Source organism: Notechis scutatus, chromosome 1, assembly GCF_049901735.1.
Source record: "Notechis scutatus isolate UNSWTSFEM ecotype Mainland chromosome 1, rNotScu1.2, whole genome shotgun sequence".
NCBI classification, from domain to species: domain Eukaryota; kingdom Metazoa; phylum Chordata; class Lepidosauria; order Squamata; family Elapidae; genus Notechis; species Notechis scutatus.
Window position 1 is genome coordinate 11,972,406 of NC_142009.1, and position 14,416 is coordinate 11,986,821.

The 14,416-nt window shown below is 42.7% G+C and overlaps 1 protein-coding gene across 5 annotated transcripts in view; it reads right to left on the reverse strand.

Annotated features, from left to right (window-relative positions):
* The window catches only part of NF1 (neurofibromin 1), a 201,282-nt gene that overhangs the window by 3,707 nt on the left and 183,159 nt on the right, over window positions 1-14,416 (reverse strand). For 2 of the 5 annotated variants that reach the window (XM_087957072.1, XM_087957083.1), the window contains 5 exons: window positions 14,137-14,237; window positions 10,506-10,648; window positions 8,516-8,562; window positions 6,166-6,382; window positions 5,838-5,879 (listed from right to left, as the gene is read on the reverse strand). In XM_087957072.1, coding sequence (XP_087813198.1) covers window positions 5,838-5,879; window positions 6,166-6,382; window positions 8,516-8,562; window positions 10,506-10,648; window positions 14,137-14,237 — 550 coding nt within the window. Of the gene's footprint in view, window positions 1-3,380; window positions 3,433-5,837; window positions 5,880-6,165; window positions 6,383-8,515; window positions 8,563-10,505; window positions 10,649-14,136; window positions 14,238-14,416 lie in introns of all 5 variants that reach the window. The other 3 variants (XM_026680434.2, XM_026680435.2, XM_087957081.1) reach the window with 2 other exon arrangements.

Here is a 14,416-nt window from a genome sequence, read left to right on the forward strand (position 1 = left end):
AAGAACTCCACCAAAGAAACAGGTTCCAGACAGATTCAAACAGTAATTTCTCAGATGGACTTCCACCACTGCCAAAGCTTCTCAGATGGACTTCCACCACATGGACTTTCACCGCTGCTAAAGCTTCTCAGATGGACTTCCAACCGCTGCTAAAGCTTCTCAGATGGACTTCCACCGCTGCTAAAGCTTCTCAGATGGACTTCCACCGCTGCTAAAGCTTCTCAGATGGACTTCCACCGCTGCTAAAGCTTCTCAGATGGACTTCCACCGCTGCTAAAGCTTCTCAGATGGACTTCCACCACAGCTAAAGCTTCTCAGATGGACTTCCACCGCTGCTAAAGCTTCTCAGATGGACTTCCACCGCTGCTAAAGCTTCTCAGATGGACTTCCACCACAGCTAAAGCTTCTCAGATGGACTTCCACCGCTGCTAAAGCTTCTCAGATGGACTTCCACCGCTGCTAAAGCTTCTCAGATAGACTTCCACCGCTGCTAAAGCTTCTCAGATGGACTTCCACCGCTGCTAAAGCTTCTCAGATGGACTTCCACCGCTGCTAAAGCTTCTCAGATGGACTTCCACCGCTGCTAAAGCTTCTCAGATAGACTTCCACCGCTGCTAAAGCTTCTCAAATGGACTTCCACCGCAGCTAAAGCTTCTCAGATGGACTTCCACCACTGCTAAAGTTTCTCAGATGGACTTCCACCACTGCTAAAGCTTCTCAGATGAACTTCCACCACTGCTGAAGCAACATGGTTCATACTAACATTTCCTATTACCCAACCTTCTTATAAAGACAAAACTGGAGCTGGCGTTGTGATTCAACAATGGCAGACTCCAGAATTCACTACACTTATACCTTGCCTCGCTCCAATCTCCAAAGTAGAAAGATTAACATGCATGAAGGACTCTAAATAGAATTAGCAGAACAGGATCAGTCTTTCCTAGAAATGAAAGCAAAATTGACTGTTGACTCTGTAACATCAATTCGAAACTAATATCCTGCCTCGAATATGGACAAACAAGGGAATAAAGGAGAGATTGGGTTGTCAGGGTGTAGCACGGAGTCCTTGCAGAATTGTGTAAGGATGGACAGTTTCTATAACACTTTGGCCAGCTTCCCCAGGCATCACTTGAATTATTATGTCCTGCAGCAGGAATATATACCCATTATATTCTTGGCAGCAATTGTGTCAGTTGCCACTTATTCTGCATGTAAATAAGTCTGCCCAGAGGCAAAGTTTTTTTGATGGATAATCTGAAAATCTCAAAGAAATGGGGGACAATAGTAGAATTAAGAAACAAAGCAATTCTGATTAAATCAAGGTTCTGTGAAAACCTCTCAGAACAGACATGTATGTCCCTGAGTGAAAAGCTTCCTCTCCGCTACCATTCTCCTGAGAGATTGCAATGATTTGAACAGTTACAAGTAGGCAAGACATATTTGTGGCATATGAAAGTGATCTGGCAGCTAATTATGTGCTAAACCACATCTCTCATAATCCCCAGGGCCATGCTGCCTCAGAATTATGGCAGTTGCACTCCAACATCCTTGGAATGCCCTACATCCAATAATGGTTTGGACCTGGGACTCCATTGTGAGAGAGATCCAACCAATGTCACCCTCTTAAACGTCAAAATTTTGTAGAGGAAGATCACAGAATAAGGTGAGCAACGCTAGCAAAGAAAAACAGTGAAGAATACATCTATTAAAATTGGTAACCCAAAGAACCAAAGGGAACTTCTTATTCAGGAGCCCTGGTGGCGCAGTGGTTAAAATGTAGTACTGCAGGCTGACTCTGCCCACAGCCTGGAGTTCGATCCTGACGGGGCTCAAGGTTGACTCAGCCTCCAGCCTTCTGAGGTTGGTAACATGAGAACCCAGATTGTTAGGAGCAAGATGCTGATGCTATAAACCATTTAGAGAATGCTGTAAAGCATCAGGGGACAGTATGTAAGTCTGCCTCCTACAGAACAATGGCCAGAAACAATTTCCTTCAGTTGGGCCCTTCTGGGAAACAGGCTGCAGGACTCAACTGGGATCCTTGTCTTTTTCAAACCTCATCAATGGGACGGGATTTCATTTTTTTTCTAAGACTCTGCTCTTCCTGTTACAACGACACTATTTGTTAAAATCCAAGACGCCAGTCCAAAATGAACTCCGAATCTATAGCTCGGAGGCGCACCAACATTTTCGGGATGAAGGTTGCATGTAGCACTCTAGGGAAACACTCCCAAAAGTGAACAGGGCAAGGCAGAAACCAAATTTGATGTAAACTTAAGTAACATTAAATCACCTAAATTTGTGTTCTCTCCTTGTGTATTTAATAATTTATTTGTTCTACCACATTTAGTCTGGAGTTTATTGATGTGATGCATTCCACAGGAATAAGAGGCAGGTCAATGCAGATGTGTTGTGTGAGAGAAAGAGGGTGAAAGCAGTTCCTCCGTAATAGTTCCCAGGGTTTTATATGGTAGATGCAGACAGTAGAGTGCTTGGGCTGGCAAGCTTCTATTTATAGGTGTGGAGCAATAAATAATTCACTACATGTCTTTCTTGGTTCTGGGGTCTTACATCAATCTTGCCAACCTCAAGCATATCTGCCGTATACTCTCACCCTCTTTCTCTCATATCATGTATCAGGACTGGGCTGCCTCTTATTGCCCTGGCATGCATGCCCCCTTCCTCCTGGGAATCCAATCTACTACATTCCATCATAACTGGCAACTTTGGAAGAAAGGATGGGGAAATGCCTGCGAGGCTTGGGAAGGGAATAGAACCAGATCTCCATCAGAGATGGAGTAGGACATCCACTCAAGGCCCAATCCATCCTGTTGCTCCTGAACGTGTCCTGTCTCTCCAGCATGGGAGCAGAAGCATTGGGCTCAGGCACTGGAGACCTGCACTCCCCTTTGCCAAAGGAATCATAGAATAGTAGGGCCAGAAGGGACCTTGGAGGTCTTCTAGTCCAATCTCTTGCCCAAGGCAGGAGTCCTTATATCATTCCACACAAATGTTTGTCCAATCTTTTTTTGAAATCAACAGAGCATCTACAACTCTCGGAGACAAGCTGTTCCACTGATCGACTGTTCTCACGGACAGAAATTTCCTCCTATTTCCAGGTTGAATCTCCCTCTGATGAGCTTCCACTCATTGCCTCGTGTCCTGCCCTCAAGTCCTATGGAGAATAAGTGGACACCCTCTTCCCTGTGACAAGCCCTTCAAGTGGGTAGACATCTTTTGACTAGCCATGTTACCCACCTATAAATAAATAAATAAATAAATAAATAAATAAATAAATAAATCCTTTCGTTTTCTAAAAGCAATAGCTCATGCAAGTAGAATGGAAAAGATGGAGGGGGAGAAAGAGAGAGAACGTGTACCTGGGCGAGGAAGGTTGGATGAAAACGGCTGATTTAGAGCAAGGCAGAGATGCTTCACACACACAAGATGAGGGAGGTAAGATGAGCGATCAACCGTCAGGATTGGGGGAAAGATACAAAACATTTACTGGACAGGGATAATATGTACGTCTCTTTGTCCCTCCCGGTGTCCTTCCCCTGCCCAACTTATGCAATCATTCTTACTTCTACACAAATCGGGTATACAGAGAGCCCTCAACACGTTTTTGTTTGAATGGTGCACTTTTCAAGAGAACATTGGAGAACGCCTGACTCTGGTCGCAGGGCCTGTTTCAGTGCAGAAGGAAGAGGCAAGCAAAACCACTCCTTGATGCAGCTATCATACCGTATGTCAAAAGGAGACCGGTTGTTTTTTTTAAAAAAACTCCTTTTTGATGTCTCTAGCTCACTCTCTCTCAATCTTGACAACTTTTAAGATGTGGGGACTTCAACTCCTGGAATTCTCCAGTTAGCATGGTGGTTTAGGAACTCTGGGAGTTGAAGTCCACGCATCTTAAAGTTGCCAAGGTGAAGAAACCCTCTTCTAGCCTAAAGCAGAGTGTCTTATTGGAACTTCCAAAGAAACCTCAACTAGAAGAAGTAGACACTATTATACACTGAAAGAATAGAAAATATTGATAGCTCGGGCTTTAGATTGTGGCAGTGGTTTGTTCTCCAAGCTTGTTTCGATTGAGTTTCTGAACATTTCATTACCAGACTAGGTAACATCATTAGCAAGATTTTCTTGTCCTATTCTCCTTTGCTTATAAAATGTATTCTGTGCCAGTTTGGTCAGTTGGTCGTGTGATTGGTTGTTTGTTTGGAGCTATATTTAAATTCTGAGCAGCAACAGGAGAACCAATCAGCTCCTCAGAATTTAAATATAGCTCCAAATGAACAAACAATCACAAGACCAACTGACCCAACTTGCCACACTAGACATTTTATAAGCAAAGGAGAACGGGACAAGAAAATCCTGAGGACGGTGTCACCTAGTCTGATAATGAAACGTTCAGAAACGAAATTGAAACAAGCTTGGAGAGCAAACCACTGCCAAAATTATTATACATTCTCCAAAAACTTCCAGAACTCTCAAAACTGTTCATATAATTGCTTCTCTGACTGAAGCAATCCTGCTTGGACAAATCAAGAGATTTGCCCAGCGTCTTTGAGTAAAAGTTCTCCCTCTGCTTCCGATGTAACTTCAGGAAGTGCAGAAGAACAAATACTTGGTCCTGCTTCTCTCAGCTGTGGCTCTGAAACTGCCTTCTGGCCATTATTGCTTCAGATATTCACTCTGTCGGTCAAAGATCTGGCAAATTCCTGCTTTCTCGGTTTTTGCTTTTCATAGAAAACTCACTGCCCTCGCCCATGAAGAGGAATGAAATAGGAATTAATACACAGAAACAAAAGGTAAGTCAGGGAGGGTTGAAAACCAATTTCTACATTTTTCTTTACAGTAATTCCATGAATGCTTTCAAGTAACGGAGCACTGTATTTTACATGGAACAGGAGAGAAACCATGCAGCCACTTCTCACATTAAAGTAGAAATAGGAAGTACAAAACTATTTTGGTATAGGCCGTGTTCATATAACATGAGGGAACAGCAATAATAAAAATGCAACAGTGAAACGATCTGTCAAACAAACAAGAAAAGCCTAGTTCCAAATCAGCAACGTGTATTGAACTACACAATCCCTTGCTATCCCTCTACCTGGGAGAAAAGCCGGCTCTTGCCAGCTTTCTAGAAAGCAAAAAGATTGCAAGTTTGTTGGATGCCAGGAAAGGATGTTTCACAGCACAGGAGCCGCTACAGAAAAGACATGCTTCCTAGTTACCACTAAAGGGTGATATTTGAGGGAAGAAAGGGACCTGGAAGGTGATTATCACTCTTTAGTTGGCTGCTAGGGCCTATCCAAAGATGCTTTTTCAGGAGGCAAGTGGACTTTGTTGTTTTTTCTTTCGGAGACTAACAGAATAGTAGGGAGCTGAAGTAGCTTCTTGGATGAGAAGCAAAACATCTTTGAAAGAAAAAAAACAACGAAGTCCAGTTGCCTTCTGAAAAAGCACCTTTGGGACAACCATGACCTGGATGATTGAGAATCTCTACAGATTGCTAGGGCCTAATTAAGGAACTTCCAAGAAAAAAACAACACCCCTATCAACACTGACAGGGCAAGCCACTAGTACACTGTATAAATAGAGAACAAACCCTATTCCTTTCTAGCATTGAAGATATTATCTGGTTGGGTAATGAAATGTCTGCAAGAAAACTACCAAGCTCAGAGAGCACCAAGGGCTCCACAACTGCCTCATTCACCTGGATAATGGCATTGCAAGGCTTATTTTGTATGGTAATGGGTGTGAGTTAGGAACAAGCCACAATTTGTTTTAGGCAAGAATATTTTTGAAGGTAAAAATAATCTGTGACTCTGTACCTGTGTGCAACCAGCTGATCCTTCCTCCAATTATCACACAACCTTTAAAAATATAAATAAGGGAAAGATGAAGAATAGCATGGGAACACCATCAATTCTGATGTTCTGGCTATGTATTCACCGGAAGCTAAACATATTAGTTGATTCTTCAATCCAAGCTCATGGGTCTCCTTAAGTAAGTAGAAGTGGCAAACCTACTGAAGATGGGGACTTCTGGTGCAATGGGTGAGGAGAGAAAGGGTCTCCACCACCCACCACCCAAGGAAGATGGCCAAAACCAGAATTGGAATGGGATGACCTCAGATTGAGAAATGGATGGCAAACTGACCTGGGGAATGCTGGGAAGTTGCAAGTGAGGTCATGGAATTTGAAAGGTTCAGGTTTGCAGTGATGCTGAGCTGGCTCTGCACTGCAGGAGGGTAAGGAGATGTTGGGGTTAGAAGGGACTCTTCGCTGATTTCCTCGTCCATTCCAGGCAAGTAGGTATCGATCAAGGCGTCAAGGAACTTCACAATAAGCTCAGCGTAGTCGGGTATTTGACTTTGCTAGAAGAAAATGAAAAAAAGAACTGAACTTACTATTTCTTTGTTTGTTTTTGGTGGTGTCCTTGGTGGTCTCTGAGCTTGGTTGTTTTCTTGCAGATGTTATGTTACCCAACTAGGTAACATAATCAGTGCTGGAAGAGGGTGGCTTCTATTCTCTGTTTATTTATAAGTAGCCTGCCCTGTTGATATGGGTGGGAACTGTCTTGGTGGCGCTTGGTTAGGCTGTTGGTTCAAGGAACCATCAAGAAAACTTCCACCAACTAACAGAGCAGGCCATTAGACTAGAATATAAGCCCTACTCCCTTCTAGAACTGATGATGTTATCTAGTTGAATAATGAAACTTGTACAAGAAAACAACCAAGTTCAGAGATCACCAAGGACCCCATAAGTTAAATGCTGAGCTACAAATATTTTATCAGAATCATTGCCCCCCTTATCTTAATCAATGGATCCCACACTCCTCAAGAGGTCTTCTCCAACTGGGACAACTCCTTTTACCCTTTGCCAGTGTCAAAGTACTCCAGATCTAAGGCCAAATATCCTCCAGCTAATAAAGCAAACGGTCAGTCAGAAACTATGTGCTTTGAATCAAATTCTCTGAAAAAAGTCAACTGGATTGCATGTGGTTAAGTTCTTAACTATTTGATTTTTCCACAAAATAGGAAAAAAGCCCAACATTCAACTACTTTTTATATATTTCTGATGGTACTTTTGACTACCTGTGTCAATTTTTTTAGGCTACCAAAGCTTCATGCGTTAAGAAATATATAGTTGGACTTCAGGTGCATGGGTCATAATGGACAGAACCCCTCAGTTAAAATAAGATTTTTTTAAAAAAAATAGGAATATGATTACCTAACACCACCCACTTCTGAAATCATGTTTCTTTGTTTCTACCGATTCAAAGTCAATTTGAGGTTGTGTCCATCCAATGTCACCTTGGTAACAAAACAATTTCTAATGTAGCATGTTAAGCTAATGCAAAATTGCTCATTTGGTTCATGGCTCAGTAATTCTAGATGGCTGTGAAGGAGAATCTCTGGAGAAAGGGGTGCCTGGTTTCAGCTGTGACTAGATATTTATCATCTGGCATAACAGGAGGCCAAGAAAAGGAAAGAGAGGCCTGGCGTTATGAAGAGTGAATGAGAACTAGCAACCCACAAGGCAAAGGGTGGCACAATGGACTGGACCTAGATGCAGAACAGACTGGCTAACAGTGCTTGAGGCGTCCATCTTGGCTTAATGGCTAACAGTGCTTGAGGCATCCATCTTGGCTTAATGGCTAGCAATGCTTGAGGCATCCATCTTGGCTTAGTTTCTTGACCTGAAGTATTTGGAGGTTCTTAGTCTAAAAGCACTTATTACACTGGAACCATTCAGGGAGGAAGGGTACAGCTACAGTAGAACCTCTGGTTGCGAACTCTTCCATTCCCGACCAAAGGGTGGCGATTTCCCCTTCTGCGCCATTTTTATTTTTACGTGCATGTGCTTCCGGTGCCGAGTAAATCAGGTGATGACCAAATTTTCAGAACGGATTAAGGTCATCACCGGAAGTTCCACTGTCTTCTTATCAGCATAGTTCTAGGACTGACTTTAGAGAGTTGGAAGTACAGAGGCTTCCAGTTTGTGTAAATTCAACAGAATTCTAGGAGAGAGAAACCTAGCTCCATAGAATCCCAGAATTGTCAAGTTGGAAGGGACCACGAGAATCATCTAAGTCCAACCCTCTGCCCTACAAGTAATCTTCGACTTACAAACATTCATTTAGTGACTATTTGAAGTTACAGCAGCACTGATCAAAGTGGCTTATGACCAGTCCTTGCACTTACAATTATTGCAGCATCCACAGGGTCATATGATCAAAATTCACAATATACGAATAGGATATCGTATGATATATATGACTGTAAAATATTTCAAGACTGAAAACATCCAAATCAGAAACATCCATTCCAAGATGGTTTGTTTGTCCCTCCCCCTCCAGCCCCAGAACTGCTCTGAGATTAGGCTGTTTCTAGTGACTACTGATAATTTCCTTATTAACCCTCCAGTGGGACCCACTCTCACATCCACCCTGATTTTACCAAGGCCACCATGTGGCATTCGATCGGAAAGAAGCCCAAATCACTCACCTTAGAAAATGGTCCTGCAAACCTCCACAAACCGTTAAATCCAAAACCTGCAAATCATCATCATCAGCAACAAAGAGAGAGTAGTTTTATTAGGAAAACGATGAGAGAAAGCTAACTGCCACATAACCCGCAATCATTCCTTCTTATTCTTCGGTTGAAGCCTGGTCTACACATCCTGATTAATCACTTTGATGTCTGTACCACCCCAGGAACCCATCAAGGGACTCACCCTTACGGCCATAAGCACAATTGTCCTATCACCTCAGGTCCTAGAACTCCATTCTATACCTGGAGGTTAGTGAACAGGTACAGATAATTGAATGTATAGCAGACAAGGGAGATTTAATTCACACTTCTAAACCAGGCTGGGTGTGCAAAATGTAACGTATTTTTTCACTCTCTGAAGTGTTATGCTTGTTTAACATTCTTTAATGGTTCAGCTATCTATACATTTATCATCAAAATCATAACTAATACTCCAACAATGTCTCAAAAGCAGACATTTCCAATACATGTGCAATAAAATACATACAGTAGTCTAATGCCTAAGGCAGGATCCATACAATTGTTACAAATGCAATTGTTAAGGCATAAACCCTATATTTAAATTAGCCCCGAATTTGCTTTCTTGCAGTTCACCCATTAAAATGGGAGGGAAGGAACAACTTAAAACAAAGAGAATTGAATTGAGACTGTGTGTGTATGGGAGAGAAATTCTTCTGAAATCCGCACTGAAGGGAGATGGCTTTACTTCGTGAGTGAGTGGCATTTGTGTTGCTTTAAAACCAGAAGTGGGATTCAGCCGGTACGGAGTGGTTTGGGTGAACCGGTAGTTCCGGTAATTATTTGGCCCTGCCCACCAGCCCCTGTGCTATCCTGTCCTATATTTCCTTTGTTTAAAGCCCAGCTGATAGGCATGGTAGCACCAGTTGTCGTGCCTCAGCTTTTTTTACTCACCGGGGCTGCAGTAAAAGGTAAGTTTTCTTGCTATTTTCAAATGCAACGCACACTCTCTCGCTCACCGAACTGGTTGTTACACCGGCTGAATCCCACCACTGTTTAAAAACTTTCGTTACCTTTTTGTAGTTTTTACCAACCTTTCTTATAAGAAATCTGCATGAAGGACAGTCATCATGAGGGAGTAAGTACCCAAAGGGCATTATTTTTAAATGTAAAATAAAATAGAATTAGTACTCTTGGCCATTACTTTTAAGATAAGGCAATCCCTTTGCATCCCTCTGCAAACCTTTCAGATGAAATTGTGTGTGTCTTTTTGCAAGAGAAGTCAGAAAAGGTTTGGCACAGTATTCCTTTAAGCCAAGGCACACAGAACTGAAATGGACCATACAGACCATGGATTCCAATTCTCAGTGGAGCCTTTTCAAGAGGTGACTGTCTGCCCTTCAGTGAAAGGGAGCCACAAGCTCCCAGGATCAGGTGTTCCACTACAGTATCAAACTTCCTTCCCCCTCTCAAGAGGTAGAAGGGAGCAGGGGAGGGAAATGTTAAAAAATGCTGTGCTGTTTCAATGGAGAATGAAAAAAATCCATCCCTCAAACAGCCTTTTGGTGTTTTACTACAATTCACTTTACTATACAGTTTTCTTTTGAAAGTAGCCTAAGGTATCTACGAAAGAGGGTTTTTTTAATATACATTTTAAAACGTTTACATTTTTTATATTTCTACATTATATTTATTACATTTATATGCCACCCAACTCACTGTTTTGAATGACTCTAGGCCTCTAAATCGCAATGTTTCTCCACTTTGGCCACTTCAAGATGTGTGGACTTCATCTCCCAGAATTCCCTGTCCAGTCTTGCTGGCTGGAGAATTCTGGGAATTGAAGTCCACAAAGTGACCAAGGTTGAGAAACACTGGCTTATATGCTATAAAAGATAAATATTGTGGGGAATACCTAAAATTATATACTCTATATCTGAGCAGACCTTTTCCCACCCAGTTCTTGAAAGAGTTGGAAGATACATACTCTGCAGGTAAGACGTCTGGTATTGTGGTGGAGATTCTTCGTGGTAAACCACACTCTGAACAATCCCATGAATGGGATTCAATAAATTTGGATCCTGACATTGCGATAAGAGAGTATTTATCTTGAAGTCCAATAAATTGTGCCTAGACAACAAAATATATGCAATGTTCAATCAGGTTATCCCATTCAAGTTTTTACTGCAGCAAATAATTGGGTTTTCAAGGGTGTTTATCCATCAAGGTTTTTATTACAATATAGAAATGAGTATTGACATAAAAATGGCTGTAAAAGTCAATTATTCTTGCCAGGGAATTTCACTCCCAGTGCTAGTTAGACAACTCATTCTTCAACACAGTGACTAAATTAGTAGACCAGCAAAATACTGTGGACATAATACACTGCTCAAAACAATAATAAACACAAAGATAAGACATCCTAGATCTGAATGAATGAAATATTCTTATTAAATACTTTGTTCATTACATAGTTGAATGTGCTGACAACAAAATCACACAAAAATTATCAATGGAAATCAAATTTAGCAACCCATGGAGGTCTGGATTTGGAGTTACGCTCAAAATTAAGGTGGAAAAAAACACTATAGGCTGATGCAACTCTGATGTAATGTCCTTAAAACAAGTCAAAATGAGGCTCAATAGTGTGTGTGGCCTCCACGTGCCTGTATGACCTCCCTACAACGCCTGGGCATGCTCCTGATGAGGTGGCGGATGGTCTCCTGAGGGATCTCCTCCCACACCTGGACTAAAGCATCCCCCAACTCCTGGACAGTCTGTGGTGCAATGTGGCGTTGGTGGATGGAGCAAGACATGATGTCCCAGATGTACTCAATTGGATTCAGGTCTGGGGAACGGGTGGGCCAGTCCATGGCATCAATGCCTTCATCTTGCAGGAACTGATGACACACTCCAGCCACATGAGGTCTATTATTGTCGTGCATTAGGAGGAGCCCAGGGCCAACCGCACCAGCATATGGTCTCACAAGGGGTCCGAGGATCTCATCTCGGTACCTAAGGGCAGTCAGGCTACCTCTGGCGAGCACACAGAGGGCTGTGCGACCCCCTAAAGAAATGCCACCCCACACCATTACTGACCCACTGCCAAACCGGTCATGCTGGAGGATGTTGCAGGCAGCAGAACGTTCTCCACAGCGTCTCCAGACCCTGTCACATCTGTCACATGTGCTCAGTGTGAACCTGCTTTCATCTATGAAGAGCACAGGGAGCCAGTGGCGAATTTGCCAATCTTGGTGTTCTCTGTCAAAAGCCAAACGTCCTGCACGGTGTTGGGCTGTAAGCACAACCCCCACCTGTGGACATCGGGCCTTCATACCACCCTCATGGAGTCTGTTTCCGACAGTTTGAGCAGCCACATGCACATTTGTGGCCTGCTGAGGGTCATTTTGCAGGGCTCTGGCAATGCTCCTCCTGTCCCTCTTTGCACAAAGGCGGAGGTAGTGGTCCCGATGCTGGATTGTTGCCTTCCTACGGCCTCCTCCACGTCTCCTGATGTACTGGCCAATCTCCTGGTAGTGCCTCCATGATCTGGACACTATGCTGACAGACACAGCAAACCTTCTTGCCACAGCTTGCATTGATGTGCCATCCTGGATGAGCTGCACTACCTGAGCCACTTGTGTGGGTTGTAGACTCCATTTCATGCTACCACTAGAGCGAAAGCACCACCAGCATTCAAAAGTGACTAAACCATCAGCCAGAAAGCATAGGAACTGAGAAGTGCTCTGTGGTCACCACCGGCAGAACCACTCCTTTATTGGGGATGTCTTGCTAACTGCCTATGCTTTCCACCTGTTGTCTATTCCATTTGCACAACAGCATGTGAAATTGATTGTCAATCTGTGTTGCTACCTAAGTGGACAGTTTGATTTCACAGAAGTGGGATTGACTTGGAGTTACATTGTGTTGTTTAAGTGTTCCCTTTATTTTTTTGAGCAGTGTATATTTAGATTTCAGCAAGGCATTCGACAAAGTAGACTACAACCTACTTCTTAGTAAGCTAGAAAAAAAAGTGGAATAGATAGCACCACCACTAGATGGACTTGCAACTGGCTGGCAAACTGTACTCGACGAGTAGTCCTTAATGGGTCTAAGTCTACATGGAGGGAAGTAAGCAGTGGGGTGCCACAAGGTTCCGTCTTAGGCCCTTAGAATCTTCAATATCTTCATTAACGACTTAGATGAGGGAATAGAAGGGGAACTTACCAAATTTGCAGATGATACTAAGCTGGCAGGAATAGCTAACACCCCAAAAGATAGGCTCAAGATCCAGATGGATCTTGACAGAGTAGAACACTGGGCCATATCTAACAAAATGAAATTCAATGTAGAGAAAAGTAAAGTCCTACACTTAGGCAAGAAAAACCAAAAGTACACATATAAACTGGGTGAAACCAGGCTCAATAGCAGTAACTGTGAGAGGGATCTTGGAGTCTTAGTGGACAACCAGCTAAATATGAGCCAGCAGTGTGCAGCAGCAGCCAAAAAAGCTAATGCAATCCTAAATTGTATTAACAGAGGGATCAATCAATCAAGATCAGGGGAAGTACTAATACCACTCTATAAAGCCTTAGTAAGATCACACCTAGAGTACTGCATCCAGTTTTGTTCACCACATTATAAAAAAGATGTTGAGACTCTAAAAAAAGTACAGAGAAGAGCAACCAGGATGATTAGGGGACTGGAGGCTAAAACATACAATGAACGGTTGCAGGAACTGGGCTTGGCTAGTCTAGTAAAGAGAAGGACCAGGGGAGACATGATAGCAGTCTTCCAATATGTGAGGAGCTGCCACAGGGAGGAAGGGGTTAAGCTATTTTCTAAAGCGCCTGTAGGCCAAACAAAGAATAATGGATGGAAACTGAACAAGGAGAGATTTAACCTGGAAATAAGGAGAAACTTTCTGACAGTGAGAACAATCAACCACTGGAACAGCTTGCCCTCGGAAGTTGTGGGAGTGCCATCACTTGAGACTTTCGAGAAGAGATTGGACTGCCATTTGTCAGAAATGGTGTAGGGTCTCCCGCCTGGGCGAGGGGTTGGACTAGATGACCTACAAGGTCCCTTCCAACTCTGATTATCTGTTATCTGTTAACTCCATAAAACCTTTTAAGCACCATATCAAAGTATAATCACTACCAGAATTCTAGGGTGCAGATGTAGGTAGATAAACCCACAATTATCATGTTCATCTCGAAAGCCAACTCTTGTTTTTATAAATCTATAATCCCATCAGCTATACTATACTCTTGGAAACTGCATGACAAATTTGGGTGGGTTTTGGGAGGATCACACAGATGTTGGGCTGGGGAATTCTGCGAGCTGAAGTCCATCCATGGCTTAAAATGGCTAAAGTTGAGAAATGCTGTTTTAAAGGCTGCTTCAGACATCACACAATTTTAAACTTGAGCAAGTTTGCAGGAACTTCTTTAATATTTATGTCCCACCAAATATATTCATCACATTCTTTCTTTCTGCCTGCATGATTTCAAGCGAACTCCTCCAGAGCCGGAGTACACAGGGAGATGTTCAAAAATCACGTCTTGCAGATTAGATTTGGCAAGGAAATTACTTCCTTTAAAAAACTCAACACTTACACAACAGGAAAGACCTTTGGGAAAACCACACTGGCTTCTGCTAAATACTCATACAGGATTCGCTGGTCAAACTCATCTGCTGTGTACTTTACCAACGTTGCCTGTCCAAAGACAAAAGTGGGAGAGGGAAGAGGAGGAATGAGAAACATCAATTTGCAATTTCTAATGAGCTATTAAGCTTAAATCAACTCTAGTTACACACAGCACATAGTCAAAATGGGTAGAGCTTTGGTCTTACACACAGAACATAGAACCACAATGCTGGAAGGGAATTTGGAGG